At 45.5% G+C, this 16,491-nt stretch overlaps 1 protein-coding gene across 3 annotated transcripts in view; it reads right to left on the minus strand.

The window, feature by feature from the left end:
• Window positions 1–3,269: 3,269 nt before the first annotated feature.
• Window positions 3,270–16,491, minus strand: part of LGALS12 (galectin 12) — a 62,632-nt gene continuing 49,410 nt past the window's right edge. For all 3 annotated transcript variants that reach the window (XM_077458506.1, XM_077458502.1, XM_077458513.1), the window contains one exon: window positions 3,270–4,566. In XM_077458506.1, coding sequence (XP_077314632.1) covers window positions 4,420–4,566 — 147 coding nt within the window. In that variant the 3' untranslated portion in view covers window positions 3,270–4,419. The remainder of the gene's footprint in view (window positions 4,567–16,491) is intronic.

A 16,491-nucleotide genomic window follows, 5' to 3' on the forward strand; every position in this document is an offset into this window, starting at 1 on the left:
GCCGGCTCCCCTCCTCACACAGAGACAGTGTGTGAGGAGGGAGAGCTTCCGTGCTGCAGCGTCCGAGTACACACACACACACACAGTAAAACACACACACCGATGCCCACCTGTCCCCAGTGCCACCTATCAGTGCCATCTGTCCCCTGTGCCACCTATCAGTGCCATCTGTCCTCAGTGCCAATCAACGCCACCTGTCCCAAGTGCCACCAATCAATGCCACCTGTTCCCAGTACCACCAATCAATGCCACCTGTTCCCAGTACCACCTGTCCCCAGTGCCACCTATCCGTGCCACGTGTCCCCAGTGCCTTCTGTCTGTGTCACGTCATCAGCGCCACGTGTCATCAGTGCCACGTATTAGTGCCATCTGTCGTCAGTGTCACTTGCCATCAGTGCCATCTGCCATCAGTGCCACGTCAGTGTCACGTGTCATTGTCATTGACAACACCAAAAACCTCACCATGCCTGTTACTAAATACATTGGAATGTCTACTTTCCAAAAAGGGGTCATTTGGGGGGTATTAGTACTTTCCTGGCTTGTTCGGGTCGCAAGAAATGAGATAGACCACCAGTACATCAGATGTGATCAATTTTGTATGATTCGCACCACAGATTGTAGACTCTCTAACTTTCACAAACACTAAATAATATCCACTAATTTGGGTTATTTTTACCAAAGATATGTAGCAGTATACATTGTGGGAAAAATTTATGAAGAAAAAATTAATAATTTGCATAATTTTATCACAGAAAACAGAGAAAATGCTTTTTTTTTCATTTATAGCGCAAAAAATAAAAAACCCAGAGGTGATCAAATACCACCAAAAAAAAAGCTCTATTTGTGGGGGAAAAAAAGGACAAAAAATGTATTTGGGTACAGTGCTGCATGACTAATTGTCATTCAAAGTGTGAGCACCGAAAGCTGAAAATTGGTCTGGGCAGGACGGGTGTTTAAGTGCCCAGTAGGCAAGTGGTTAAAGGCAAAACTTGGTGTAGAGATTCAGGCCCTTGGTTCCTTACATGTCTTGATTACTAAAAAACAAAATTCTCCCTGCCGCAATTCCCAGATCTGACGTGTCTACCTGAGGTTCTGGTGATTCTGGCCAACTTTATGTTTTCACGTTTGTGAAGCCTTTATATTGGTTATAACAGGTGTGCATACCCAGAAACTAAAGCACAAGCATCTCACCAATCGAGTGCCATATTAGAAATTGTCATCCTGAATTTGAACAAAATACCAGCAGGTAGACGTAGTAAAAAGAAACCCTTCTGCCATATAATTCCTTCATTTGTTTACTACTTGTTGACATTTTAGGCTGGTTTTCAAGTTCTACTAAACTCACCTGTGTGACATGTGACAAGTACATGCCAAGACCCAAGTACTTGTGGCAAATTATTTGGGTACTACGCTAGGGGCCCCTGGTCTAGCATCAAGCAGCCTTCTAGCAGGCACTGACCCAAAATTTGATCTTCAGACCAAAATGCACACATGGTTCCGTCATTAAAGTGTACTGTATGTTACCCCAACAATGATGATTTAGTTATGTTATTAATATTGATTTGATCTGTCCTGCCAGTTCCCTGGGATCCTTTTACAAACTGACCATGCCAAGCACAGAAGCAGATGCATGCCTCCAGTTCTAGTTTGCGTCCCTGGCATACACTGGTCAAAATTTGGCCAGTCTAAGCCCCTGTACACACGGTCGGAGATTTCCACAACCAAATCCGTCGGATTTTGTCCGTCAGCTCTTGTCCGAAACCGTTGCATACACACGGTCGGACAAAATTGGCGAAAAATCTGATCTTTCAGAACGTGATGATATAATTTCATTACGATGGGACTACATTCAGGCTAGTAGCCAATAGCTTTGATGTAGGAATTTGATCTGAGCATGCGTGGCACTTGGTCCGATCAAAATTCTCTACACATGATCGGAGTATGTCCGATTGGCCCAGATGGTCGGGAAATATTTCCAACATGTTGGAAAATTGGGTCCGACGGATATTCCGACGAAATCAGTCCGATGCATACCACAAACAGTCGGATTATCCGACGACGCGGTCCGATAGGACACATTCCGACTGGTTCTACGACCGTGTGTACAAGGGCTAACAGGAAATGGCCAACTTGGGATTAGTGTGTGGGCTCCCCTGCTCAACAGAAGTTTTTTTTTTTTCCTTCAATGTTTTTTTATTGAATAAAGGGTAACAAGATAATCCAGATACCACAAAACCAGTTGCATATGGTACATATGAATATGGATAGTATAAACAGAACAATTTGAACAAACCAAATGTAGGGTAACAGTCAATCCCTAGATACATAATACATGGTGTTTGGTTTATGAAAGTGGTCTATCAGTTGAGTTGCGAGTTGCTATGGTAGATTTTATTTTATTTTCTCATGCAGTTTTTTGAGCATTAGCCCATCTGTGTGTCTAGCACACCATAGGCATTTTGGAGTGGGGGGGGGATAATGTGATGGAAGGGGGTGGAATAGTGGGGGGGGGGGGGGTCGGGATATTCAACAGAAGTTAATTGTGTAATCAACTTCTGTGGAAGGGACATGTTCAAAAAATTTTGTTTCAGGCCGTGTTCACACTGGTACAACACGTAGTAACACGTAGTAGGATGTGTGTAAATCAATGATTCCCTATAAGTGCCGTCTTACTTGGTCTGACACAAGTCGGTCCCACTTTGAAAAAGATTCCTGCACTACTTTGGTCTGATTTTGGTCCTACTTCAGCCCATTGAAGTCTGATCCTTGTCCTAGCCATCCGAAATGGTGATTACAGCAGCAGGAAAAGGAATTTATGTCACTCTGGGATAGTTTTGATTGGTCAAAAGGACAAGTCAGACTATCTCAAAGTCAGAGCAAAATCTTCTTGTTCATGCAAGTCGGATGGAAGTAGGACCGATGTTGCAGAGAAAAGTAGGATGACAGTCGTACAACAGTCATGATAATGCCAGGTGGGGTGGTGGGAAAAGGGTGAATTCCTCCATTTGGATGAATTTTTTTAGTCAACAAGCTGAATGAAAAGAAAAAAAACTAACCAACCATGTATAGACAACTCGACAAAAAGCAATCCTTCCATCTCCTCGGTCTGTGATCACTAGGGTTGTAATATTGTTAAGTTAGCAGCAGCAGAGGGTTTATCTCTGATAAACAATATCTATTCACTGCTCAGAAAAAGCAGCCAAATTTAACATTAGCACAGATAAGCCTGTGCCAGAAGGCACCAAAGTGCCGGATATTCAGTATACAGATAGTGGACGCAGATTTTACTAAGACATGTAGAATTAGAGTCATCTCATACCAGCTTACTTACAAAACGGTCACAATATTCTAATCCAACTTTAGGACAGTAAAACAGGAAAATGCTATGGGTAAAAGGCAGAATATTGGCACAGAGGTATTGTTTTGGGCACCAACATTTGTGTGTCTACAGGGAGTCAAAGGCGGAAATCAATGGATATAAGGCTACTGCATAAGCTTCAAAGACTTGACCTGACTTGTTTGTTGAACAAAGATGGTGCTGGTGTTCTGGGGGAAAAAAAAAAAAAGTACAAGGGCATTATCTCTACTCACGTTTCCTGCTAGGCCCACTAATGAAGCAGTACTAAAAGCCACTTTTTAACTTGTACCTACAGGTAAGTCTTATTCTTGGCTTCCATGCACCATTTAGGAGATATTGACATGTGTAACAGCTGGTGACAGTAATGGCGCATGTGCACTGCACTCTGAATTGAGGGCACACTCGAGAGAGTCATCCACTGAGAGTGTTGTACCTAGATTGTGATTTCTACAGCAATGTAGAAGAAGAATAATGCCCTGTACACACGGTCGGATATTCCAACGACAAAATCCGTCAGATTTTGTCTGACGAATTTTGGCCCAAACTTGTCTTGCATACACAGGGTCGGACAAAGTTGTCGGAAAATCTGATCGTTTGGAACGTGGCGACGTTCGTTGCGTACGACAGGACTACGTAGAGGCTAGTAGCCAAATAACTTTGGTCTCGTAATTTGATCTGAGCATGCGTGGCACTTTGTCCGGCAGAATTCTCTACAAACTATCGGAAAAAGTCAGATCAGATTTTTTGGTCAGAAAATTTTAGATCCAGCTCTCAAATTTTTTTCCAACTGAATTTCCGACGGAAAAAGTCCAATAGAGCCCACACACGATCGGATTTTCCGACAATATAATCTGATCTGACCTTTTCCGTCTGCATTTCCGACCGTGTACACAGGGCATCAAGACTCAAGTTATTTTTCTCAGCTGCTTTCTTCAGATATTTTTGATGGCTGAAAAAAAAAAAGTGAAAATACATCAGTAATACATCGTTGCAGTAACAAAGCTGTACTCTTCATAGTGTTTAAGATGTTATGGGAAGTACGGCCCACTAAGTGCCACTGGTCAGCATTGCACAACGAAAAGCCCAGCACTGCCTGTTATCTGCAGTTCTTCAATGGATTTCAAATCAAAAACCAGAGGGCGGTAGTCATTGACAGGAGTCCCATTAATGGCAAGCTTGAATAGTCCAGCCTCCGGAAGGAGTAATATCTATAAAACAGGAAAGGGAAATTTGGTTTCTTTTCAGTGACCAGAATTAAGTATACAGATTACAAAAGGAAAAAATTGTACCAAGATTAAACACAGAGGATGCCATTGCTGATCTTCTAAAAATGCTAGCTTCATGACTATCCCTCATTTCAGTACTTTTTTAATCACTAACCCAGGTCAAGGAGTTAGAAAGTACCGAATCCCTGGATTACAGAGTGGAATCGGCAATGGAGAGGTCTGCAGACATTGCCTCTATAGATCTCTCAGCGCCGATTTACTAGGATTGCCACCTTTTCTTCAAGTCAAACCCGAACACTTTTGCGGCGCACAACTATTTTTTTTTTTTATAGTATAAACTATACATATATATTTTGCTACTAAATAACATTTCTAATCACATGAAATTAATAACAAGAGTTCCCCTTTTTACATCAGAGTCCACAGAGTTCCCCTTTTACATCTGAACTCACAGAGTTGCCTTTCACTGTAAGGGGGGACTCTGCAGATTCTAAAGAAAGGGAGAACTCTGTGGACTCTAACATAAAGGATGCTCTGGGAACTCTGATTTAAAGGGGAACACTGAGAACTCTGATGTACAAAGAGGACTCTGATGTAAGGGGAAAGACTGGTCTGTGGTGTAAAGGGGAACTCTGATATAAGGGGTGCTCTGAGAACCCTGATTTGCCTTAGTGTACTCAATCAGAGGCAAGAGAGAGAAGGGAGAGACTTCAGTCACAGATGGATGCATGGATGGTAAGCTCACTCACCCCTTCGCAGTCAGCACCTCTCATCCAGATGGATCTGAGGCTGCTGAACTTAACATTTCCAGCCCCCCACTTCCGTTTTCTGAGGCACAGTGCCGAGGACTGGAGTGTGGCCAGACAAAGATTAGGAGGAGCAAATGGCGCCCTCTCTCCTGTATGTGCTTGGCGGGGTGGGCTTTGATAGTGCTGGCTTTGGGGAGAGTGAAAGAGTGTAACAGACACTCTCAGCTTAGACAACTGCAGCCAGAAACTCTGCTGGGAGACCATAGTCCAGTCTAAATAATGTGTCCGGGTTGCAGACAGTCTGAAACCTGGACAAATGATTCCAAACCCGAACTGTCCGGGTGAATCCTGGACAGGTGGCAACCCTACGATTTACTTAGGGACCGATTCGCACCTGTGCATTGCATAAACATGTTTTACGTTACAGCAACCTATCGATTTACAAAATGCACTGCGCCCTCGTTCCGGACACTAAACTAAAACACATGGTATGGCATGATCTTGCATCACAGCACATTGCAATACAGGCGATTGTAAATGTGCACTGGGTTGGCACCTCAGTGCACCAATGTCCACTATTTTTATAGTGCAGGATTTACATAGCGGCAACAGTATGCGCAGTGCTTTACAACATGAGGAATCAAATGCACATGTTCGCCAGCACACCATAGATTGACAATTACATTCAAATTCTTTATTAAAGAATGATCAAATCACAGAAGACATAATGCAATATTTTGCAGCCATGCAGGACCACTTCATCAGGCATGTGATGATTAGGGTTGCCACCTTTTCTTCAAGTCAAACCCGAACAGTTTTGTGGCGCACAGAAATTTATTTTTTATAGTATAAGCTATACATATATTTTGCTACTAAATAACATTTCTAATCATATGTATATAAGTTAATAACAAAAGTCCTCTTTTACATCAGAGTCCACAGAGTTCCCCTTTTACCTCTGAACTCTGGGGACTCTGACATAAGGGATGCTCTGTGAACCCTGATTTATGGGGGAACACTGAGTACTCTGATGTACAGAGAGGACTCTGCTGTAAGGGGAAACACTGGTGTAAAGGGTAACTCTGATGTAAGGGGTGCTCTGAGAACCCTGATTTGACTTGGTGTACTCTCTCTGAGGAAGGAGAAGGAAGGGGGGAGACTTCATTCAGAGACAGGGATGGATGGTGAGCTCACTCACCCCTTGGCAGTCTGCACCTCTCATTCAGATGGATCTGAGGCTGCTGGACTTCAAATTTCCAGCATGGGGGGGGGGGGGGGAAGAGGTGCAGCTCAAGCCCTCTCTCTTCTCCCGTCTGTATGTGTTGGTGGGGGGGTGGAGGGTATGGTTTGTTAGTGGTGGCTTTGGGCAGTGTGAAAGACAGTGTAACAGACACTCTCAGCAGTGAAAACTGCAGCCAGAAACCCTGCTGGGAAACCATAGTCCAGTCTAAATAACGTGTCCGGGTTTCAGGCAGTCTGAAACCTGGACGCATGATTCCAAACCCGAACTGTCCGGGTGAATCCTGGACAGGTGGCAACCCTAGTGATGATTTGTGCAGCACCCACTTCTCCTAAAGCCTTATCCAGGAATGTATGCAATGGGAATATCAATACTACTTTACAACATGAGGGCACACAGTACAGTTACAATACACTAAGTGCCTTAACCGCTTACCGACCGCTGCATGCCGATCTACGTCGGCACAATGGCAGCGGTGGGCAAATGGGTGTACCTGTACGTCCCCTTTAAGATGTCCGCCGGGCTCCTGACGATTGTGTCACAGAGCCTCACAACAGGGAAGTGCCTATGTAAACAAGGCATTTCCCAGTTCTGACTTGTGTCATGACAGATCACCGCTCCCTGTCATCAGGAGCGGTGATCTCTGGCATGTGAGTTGAAGCCCACCCCCCCCCCCTCCCCAGTTAGAATCACTCCCTAGGACACACTTAACCCCTTCATCGGCCCCTAGTGGTTAGCCCCTTCACTGCCAGTGTCATTTACACAGTAATCGGTGTATTTTTATAGCTCTGATCGCTGTATAAATGACAACGGTCCCGGAATAGTGTCAAAAATGTCCGCCGTAATGTTCCAGTTTCCAGTCCCATAAATTGTATATATATATATATATATATATATATATATATATATATATATATATATATATATATATATATATATATATATATATATATATATATATATATATATATATATATATTATAATTTTTAGAAATGCCATAAAACTATCCCCTATTTTGTAGACGCTATAAATTTTTCGCAAACCAATCAATATACGCGTATTGCGTTTTTTTTTGCCCAAAAAAAGTAGAAGAAGAATACATATCGGCCTAAACTGAGGAAAAGACCAAGTTAGACTTACCGGTAACTTGTTTTCCAGAAGTCTTTCAGGACAGCACCTGAGAGATAGCGACTCCACCCTCCTCGTTAGGAAACACCTTCTTCCTCCAGACTTTAAAGGGAGGCGCCTCCCTACCACACATCAGTTGTAGAAGAGAACCTCCGGCCCCGTCTGGAACACATAAACACATACGTTAGTCACAGCGTAGCATAATATAATACCATAGGGCGGGATGCTTGCTGTCCTGAAAGACTTCTGGAAAACAAGTTACCGGTAAGTCTAACTTGGTCTTTCCCAAGGCGTCTTTCAGGACAGCACCTGAGAGGATAACAGAGACTTACCCCTTAGGGCGGGACAACAGCTTGCAGGACCTTTCTGCCAAACGCCTGATCGCTGGCAGAAGTGAGATCCAGTCTATAATGTTTCACAAATGTGTGAAAACTCGACCATGTCGCCGCCTTGCAGATCTGCTCCGGGGTGGCACCAGCTCTCTCTGCCCACGTAGACGCCAGAGCTCTGGTTGAGTGTGCACAAATTCCTGCTGGAGGAGATAACCCTGCCTGGGAATATGCCTCTGAGATAGCTAATTTCAGCCATCTAGCTAAAGTAACTTTAGAAGCCTGAAAACCCTTTTTTCTTCCTGAGAAGAGTACAAACAGTGAATCTGAACGCCTGAAGGACTCCGTCCTTTCTAAATAACTCAGCAGAGTCCTTCTGACGTCCAAAGTATGGAAAGAAGTCTCCTTATTTCCTTTGGGGTTAACACAAAACGTTGGCAGTACTATGTCCTGTATACGGTTCTGAACTGAAGCTACCTTCGGTAAGAATTTTGCATCTGTTCTAAGAATAACTCTATCAGAAAAAATGGAAAGATATGGTTCTTTAATTGACAGAGCATTTAGCTCACTGATCCTGCGTGCAGAGACAATGGCAATCAGAAACACGGTTTTTAATGTGAGAAACCTAAGGGAAGCCTCCACAAGAGGCTCAAAAGGCCCTTTTGTTAGAGACTGTAGGACTACCGACAAATCCCATCTAGGAAAAACCTTAACAGGAGCTGGCCTAGATCTTTTAAGAGCTCTAAAGGACCTGATCACCAGCGGATCTGAGGCCACAGATTTTTCTAAGAACACTGTCAGGGCTGCTACCTGCACCTTCAGGGTACTAACTGCCAGTCCCTTGTCTGCACCATCTTGTAAAAACTCCAAGATGGAGACAAGGCTCCCTGGCACCTGGGCGGCTGACAAACACCAAGTTTTATAACGCTTCCAGACCTTAGAATAAATGGCCCTCGTAACCCTTTTCCTACTTGCTAAAAGGGTCGAGATCAAACGGTTGGAAAACCCCTTGCTCCTAAGGAGCTGCCTTTCAGAAACCAGGCCGTGAGAGCCAGGCTGGCCACTCCTGGATGGTTCACTGGGCCCTGCAACAACAGATCGTGTCTGAGGGGCAGACGCCAACAAGGCTTGATTGCCAGGCCTAGAACTGTCGAAAACCAAGCCCCTTTTTGGCCAAAAGGGCGTGATTAGAATAACTGGCACCTTCTCCCTCTGAATTTTTCTTAAAATTAACGGGATTAACTGAAATGGGGGGAAAGCATAGCAAAGACGAAATTCCCATGGATAAGCTAGCGCATCTGTGCCCAGCGAGCCATCGCGACTGTCCAGGGAAAAGAACTGGGGAACCTGGGCGTTCACCCTTGAGACGAACAGGTCTACTTCTGGTAAACCCCATTTTCCGGCAATCATTGTGAATACCTCCGGGTTTAGAGACCATTCTGCTTCCCGAATAGCGTTTCTGCTTAGGAAGTCCGCTACCCTGTTTAGATCCCCTTTTAGGTGGACTGCTGATAGGGATAACAAATGTTTTTCCGCCCACCGAAGAATCTCCATGGCCAGTACCTGAAGCGACCTGCTTCTTGTACCCCCCTGTCTGTTTAAATAAGCCACTGCCGTGGCATTGTCTGTTAGGACCTGGACGTGATGGGACTGAAGCTCCTGAACAAACAACTCCAGAGCTAAGGAAATCGCCTTGAGCTCCCTCCAGTTTGAGGACCTTATTGTCTCCTCTTTGGCCCAGGACCCCTGAGTGAACCGTGTTCCTAGATGGGCTCCCCACCCCCAGGAACTGGCGTCGGTTGTTAGTCTTTTCCCGACTGGAAAAGCCCAGACTAACCCTTCCGATAAGACATCCTGTCTTTTCCACCACCATAGGGACCTTTTTACCTGGGTTGACACTCTCACCTCTGCCTCTAGGGATGCCACTGTGTGATCCCAAGATTTTAGAAGGAAAGCCTGCAGACACCTGAAATGCATTCTTGCCCACTGGACTGCTGGCATTGTTGAAGTCAGAACCCCCAAAGCTGACATAACCTGTCTTACTGTCAGATTTTGGCTGGTCTGTAATAAAGACACTGCACCGGAAATCCTGTCCTTTTTGTCTAAAGGAAGGAAGATTTTTTGCCCCGTCGAATTTATCAGAAACCCTAAAAACCGAATCTCCTGAGATGGGTTTAGGGACGACTTTTGGAGGTTCAAAATCCAACCCAACGCCTCCAGATGGCTGCGAGCTTTGCCTAGATTGGTCTGCAATTCCTCGCTGGATGGGGCGAAAAACAGCAGATCGTCTAAATAAGGAATAACTGCGATTCCCTGAAGACGCAGTGGCGCTAAAGCTTCTGCCATTATTTTGGTAAAAATTCGGGGAGATGATGACAGGCCGAAGGGTAGGGCCCTGAACTGGAGATGATGAACCACACCCCCCAACCTCACCGCCAGCCTGAGAAACTTCCGAGACTGGGGAGAGATCGGAACATGTAGGTATGCGTCTTTTAAATCTACTGACGCCATAAAACATCCTGGCGTCAACAGATTTCTGACCGAAAAAATTGAGTCCATTTTGAACTTTCTGTACCTTATGGACTCGTTTAAAGGTTTTAGGTTGAGAATCAACCGAAATTTCCCTGTCGGTTTCTTTACTAGGAAAACATGGGAATAAAACCCCTCCTGCTGTTCTTGCAGGGGTACCTGTACTACTACGCCCTGTTGCATCAGTTCCTCTAGAGAGGACTTCATGGCCAGGGCCCTTACTGGGTCCCGCGGGGTGTTGGTAATCAGGAACCTTTTTGGGGGGTTGTTGACAAACTCGAGTGAGTAACCCTGCGCGAGAGTGGTCAGGATAAACTGATTTGAAGTTATCCCTGACCACTGCGGAAGAAATTTTTGTAGTCTTCCGCCCACCCGCAGAGACGAGTCATTGCGATTTTTCGGCCTGTGTAGGAGGACGGAAAAGAATTCCGCCTCTACCCTTCGGCTTCGGGGCGGACCAACTTTTCCTTCTCCCCTGCAACTTGCTGTCCTGATCCTGAGTTTTTTGAGGTCGAAAAAGACGTTTTGGTACCTGCTTTTTCTTTTTGACCGGAAAGGATCTCTTTTTATCGGCTGTCCTGTCAAGAATATTATCGAGGTCAGAGCCGAAGAGCAAGTCTCCTGAAAAAGGTAACCCACACAGCTTATTCTTTGAAGCCGAGTCACCCGGCCAGGTTTTAAGCCATAAAGCTCTTCTTGCAGCATTAGTTAAAGCTGCTGACCTGGCCGATATCTTAATTGCCTCAGCTGAGGCATCTGCAACATAGGCCACTGCCGTAATCAGGGTAGGAAAAGAATCTAAGATTTCCTGTTTGGGGGAATCTGCAGCTATATGTGACTTTAGCTGGTTAATCCAGTATTCTAAATTTCTGGCTACACACGTTGTGGCCATTGCTGGTTTTAAATTGCTCATAACTGATTGCCATGATCTCTTGAGCAAAAGATCCATCCGTTTATCCATCGGATCCTTCAAAACTCCCATGTCCTCAAAGGACAGATCTGTGGACCTTGAAACCTGGGAAAAGGCGGCATCCAGTCTGGGCACCTTGTTCCATACTGCTGCAGGGTCCTCCTCGAAAGGAAAATGCCTTTTGTGGGCTTTGGAGAAAAAGGGCTTTTTCTCTGGATCCTGCCATTCTTTCCTAATGGCCTCAGAGATGACCGGATGAACTGGGAATGTTCGGCCCCTAGGCTCATCCAACCCAGCATACATGCGGTCATGGAGTGATAATTCCTTTTTCTCCTCACTTAAACCAAGCGTAGCATGAATGGCTTTAAGGAGCCCATCGACCTCTTCAAGGGACAGTTTGAATTTAGAGGGGGCTACCTCAGAATCCTCCAACTCCTCTTCCGAATCTTTAATGGAAAGAGCAGTGGACTGCTTTTCCCTATCTGAAGGGTCTTCAGGCAGAGATTCTAACACCGGGATTGAGAGAGATCCCTGGGAAGACTCTGAAGTGGAAGGCTGACTAGCAGCCGAGTTAGCTAGTGAGTCACGAAAATTCTGGATCGTGGCGTACAGCTCCTTCTTTACAGAGGCCACCAGATCCTCACATACCGAGGCAGATTCCTCCTTAACTAAAGAAGTAATGCAGGGACTGCATAAGGTTTTCTTCCAATTTTCTCCCAGCTTGGCCCTGCAAGAAGGACATCTCTTCTTTGGGTCAGAGCTCTTAGCCTATGAAGAAAAAGACAAAAAAGGGAAAAAAAACAGGGAACCCTTAGTGAGACCCAGTCTCAGCTTTGATAGGGATCACCACACAGGTGCACTGAGAAGAAACCAGTCAGCTTCTAGTGCCCAGACAGGCCCCTTGCCACCAGGGGGGAAAAAAAGAGAGCGAGACCAAACGCCAGGAAATCGAAAAAAGAAAGGCAGACTTTAACTGCTGCCTCTTACCTGGGCTTTGCTGGTGCCTGTGCCTGTCCCCACCGCTGCAGACGCTGAATCTTCCATAACAGCTGTGCAGAGATCCACTTGTGGCTAAACGCCGCCTCCGGAGTCACGCCGTGCAGCTGCACCGGACCGGAAGCGGAAATAGGCACCAGCACCTGTCCTCCCTCCTCCCCCCTGCGTCCACGCCGGAAACGACGTTTCAGCTGACCCGATGACCCGCTCTGTCACTTCCGGCGCGACCGCCGAAAAAAAATATGGCGGCGGCACACGCGCGCCGCCGCGCCTACGAACGTGCGGGCCACCGAATCTTCGGCTCTCTCCGAGCACAAGAGGGGAAGAGGAGCCCGCTTGCTACCGCTGACAAGGCGTGGGTAGGTCGGGAGGACAGCGGGTCTCAAAAGGAGGAAAAAAAGGGAAAGAAGCCTAGTCCCTCAGGAACACCTAAGAGAAACAGACTCCCTCCCAAAAGGTGTTCCCTCCGGGCCGGAGGAAACACAAAAACTGATGTGTGGTAGGGAGGCGCCTCCCTTTAAAGTCTGGAGGAAGAAGGTGTTTCCTAACGAGGAGGGTGGAGTCGCTATCTCTCAGGTGCTGTCCTGAAAGACGCCTTGGGAAAAAAAATATTTTGTTTGTATATTTTTGGAGATATTTATTATAGCAAAAAAAGTTAAATAATGCTTTTTTTCCAACATTGTCGCTCTTTTTTTGTTTATAGCACAAAAAATAAAAAAACCATAGGGTTGATCAAATACCACCAAAAGAAAGCTCTATTTGTGGGGGAAAAAAAAAAGAAGAAGGACATCAATTTTGTTTGGGTACAAGGTCGTACAACCGCACAATTGTCAGTTAAAGCGACAGTGCCGAATCACAAAAAATGCTCTGTCCATTAAGGGGGTAAAACCATCCGGGGCTGAAGTGGTTAAAGGCTAAGTTCACCTTTCCCCCCCAAATTCCAGCTCCCCTATGTACCAATATAACATTAATGAACTTATTTTGCAAAAATAAGACAGCTTTCCATTTAGTCTACACACGTTTACCTCACTCTCTTCATAGCCGTTTTAAAAACTCTGCTCCATTACTCCTACCTTACTTCCTGGACACTTTAGGTCATGAAATAGGAATGAGTTGACCAGCTGAGAGTAGATGCAGGGTGTGTGCTAATGAGATCAGCTGGTCAACTCCTTCCTGTGTCATGACCTAAAGTCTGACCAGGAAGATAGGCAGATGTAAACAGCTATGAAAAAAAGTGTGATAGGAAAGAGGGGGGAGGCGGTTTTAAGTCCCCCTTTTCCTCAAGGGAACAGCGGTAGGAACGGGCAGTTTCAAGTCCCCCCTGGGAGCTTGTGGGTCTCAGGGGAGTCTTAGCAGAGGCTCACGGGCTTGATAGGGGAATACATGTGACCCCCTGCCAGGCTGAGAGCCTTTTTTGGGAAAAAAAAAAAGGCTGAATCCGGACCCCAATAGGGATATAAAGGGGTTCTGTCGTGTCAGGCTCAGTCACCTCAGAAGACAAAGCTGTGGTGCTCTAGGAGCCTGTCTGCACTGTGAAAAATAGGATTTTTATAACAGCTTACCTGTAAAATCCTTTTCTTGGAGTACATCACGGGACACAGAGCACCATAGTAATAACTATATGGGTTATAGGCCACCTTTAGTTAAATGGACACTGGTAGAACCAAAAAGGAAACAGGAAGTGCCCCTCCCATACCGGGAGTATCTCAGTTTTTGTAGCAAAGCAATATATACATATCCCAATAAGAGGGAAGGGACCTCCGTGTTCCATGATGTACTCCAAGAAGGGGATTTTACAAGTAAGCAGTTATAAAAATCCCATTTTCTTTATCGTACATCACGGGACACAGAGCACCATAGTAATAGCTATATGGGATGTCCCAAAGTAATGCCATCTGAGAGGAGGGAGACACAAAGCAAATAGCTGCCACCAGGCTGAGTACCCTATAGTGCTGCCTACAGCACACTGCGCCCAAAGGCGGTATTCCTCCTGCCATCTTACATCCATTTCATAGAATCTTGTGAATGTATGTACTGATGACCAAGTAGCGGCCTTGCAAACCTGAGCCAGAGGCTTAGTGATGCACTGCCCATGAAGCACTGATTGCCCAGGTAGAGAGTGTGCTTAAAGCCCCATACACACTATCAGATTTTCTGCAGATTTTTTTCCTTCAGATTTACCAAATTCATATAATACAAGGTCAAACCTTAGGAGTATCAATTTGTATGCAATCAGGCAGGCCCTTGCACTACATGGTTTTGGTAAATCTGAAGACCAAAAAAACCGGCAGAAAATCTGATAGTGTGTATGGGACTTTAATCTGAAAGGGAGGAACCTCTTTTTAGGCCATACGCCTGACAAATCCATTTAGCAACAGTAGATTTCGATGCTGCCTGACCCTATGGCCTTCCAGCAACAAAAACAAAAACATCAGTTTTCCATATCTGAGCAGTCGCTTTCAGATAGACTAACTGCTTTCACTACATCGAGAGAATGTAGTTTTTCTTTTGCGGAACGAGGTTCTGGGAAAAAAAGGTAAGGAAACATCTCGCTTCAGATGAAGCCCAGACACTACCTTTGGCAAAAAGGTTGGGTGCGGACGCAGCACCACCTTATCCTTGTGAATGATCGAGTATGGCTCTTTACAGGAAAAAGCAGCCAATTCTGATACTCTTCTTGCAGAGGTTATCGCAACTAGGAACACCAATCTTGTCAAAAGCATGAAAGGAATATTCCGTATAGGTTCAAAGGGTTGTCTCTGCAACACAGACAAAACCAGATTCAAGTCCCATGGGCACAAGGGTATTCTAAATGGTGGAGATATCCCTTGTATGAATGCCCGGACTAAAAAATGCGAAGCAAGCAGCCTTTGGAAAAACACTGTCAAGGCTGAAATCTGACCCTTGATTGCACTCGTAAGGCAGGATGGAATACCGGTCCCTGCGACAGCAGGTCCAGACGAGGTGCAAGAGTCAAATACTCCCCTACTGCCAGTCTCACAATCCCTGCATATCAGGGTCTTCTAGGTCATGCCGGGGCCACTAGGATTACTGGCTTCCCTTCTTCCCTGATCCTGTGAAGCAGCTGTGGTAGCAGCTGAACTGGAGGGAATGCATAAATATAAGTAAAAACTGATTCCATGGGATCACTAATGCATCTACTCCGAGTGCAAGTGGATCCCTTGTTCTCGCAAATAAAGTTGTCCAACTTCTTGTTGTACCTGGATGCCAATAGATCTACTGGCGTACCCAATCTTTGGCACATGGGCAAAATTTCCTTGGGATGTAAAGACCATTCTCCCAGCAACAGCTGTTGATGGCTTAAGAAATTGCCTGCCAATCTTCCACTCCTGGAATGTAAACTGCAGACAGGCAAGGAACATGTTTGTCTGCCCAAGACAGACTATGGTCCACCTCCATTTGGGCTGCGTTGTTTCTGGTGCCTTCTTGGTGATAGATATAGGCCACTGCTGTGGCATTGTCGGATTGTATCCTGACAGGAGCATTTCGCAACCTGGACATCCAGGCTATTAGAGCCAGGCATACTGCCCGAATCTCTAGGATATTGATGGGAAAGGTCTTCTCGGACTCTGACCACTTCGCTTGAACCGTGGTCTCTTCTAGAACTGCTCCCCAGCCCCATAGGCTGGCATCCGTAGTTACCAATTTCCAGGAAACTGGAATGAAGGATTTCCACCTTCTGTAAATTCCTGGTTATCAACCACCAGTTGAGACTGGCGTACTTTTGGAGCCAGATTCATTGGATAATCCAAGGCTTGGATCTGTTTGTTCTAAGCAGACAGAATACTGTGTTGCAACCGTCTTGAATGGAGCTTGGCATAGGGAACCACTTTGAAAGAAGCTACCATCTTCCCTAGTAAACTCATGCAAAGGCGAATGGAAGGACCCTTCTTTGCCTTGACCAGCTCTTTTAGAGCATTTGATCCTTGCTTGAGGCAAGAACACCCTTTCCTGGGTTGTGTCTTTGACCAGGTCCAAATACTGCAGCCTTCTTACCGGCTGTA

Source organism: Lithobates pipiens, unplaced genomic scaffold (assembly GCF_037356315.1).
Source record: "Lithobates pipiens isolate NorthernLeopardFrog02 unplaced genomic scaffold, aLitPip1_a1.2 Scaffold_10, whole genome shotgun sequence".
NCBI lineage: Eukaryota > Metazoa > Chordata > Amphibia > Anura > Ranidae > Lithobates > Lithobates pipiens.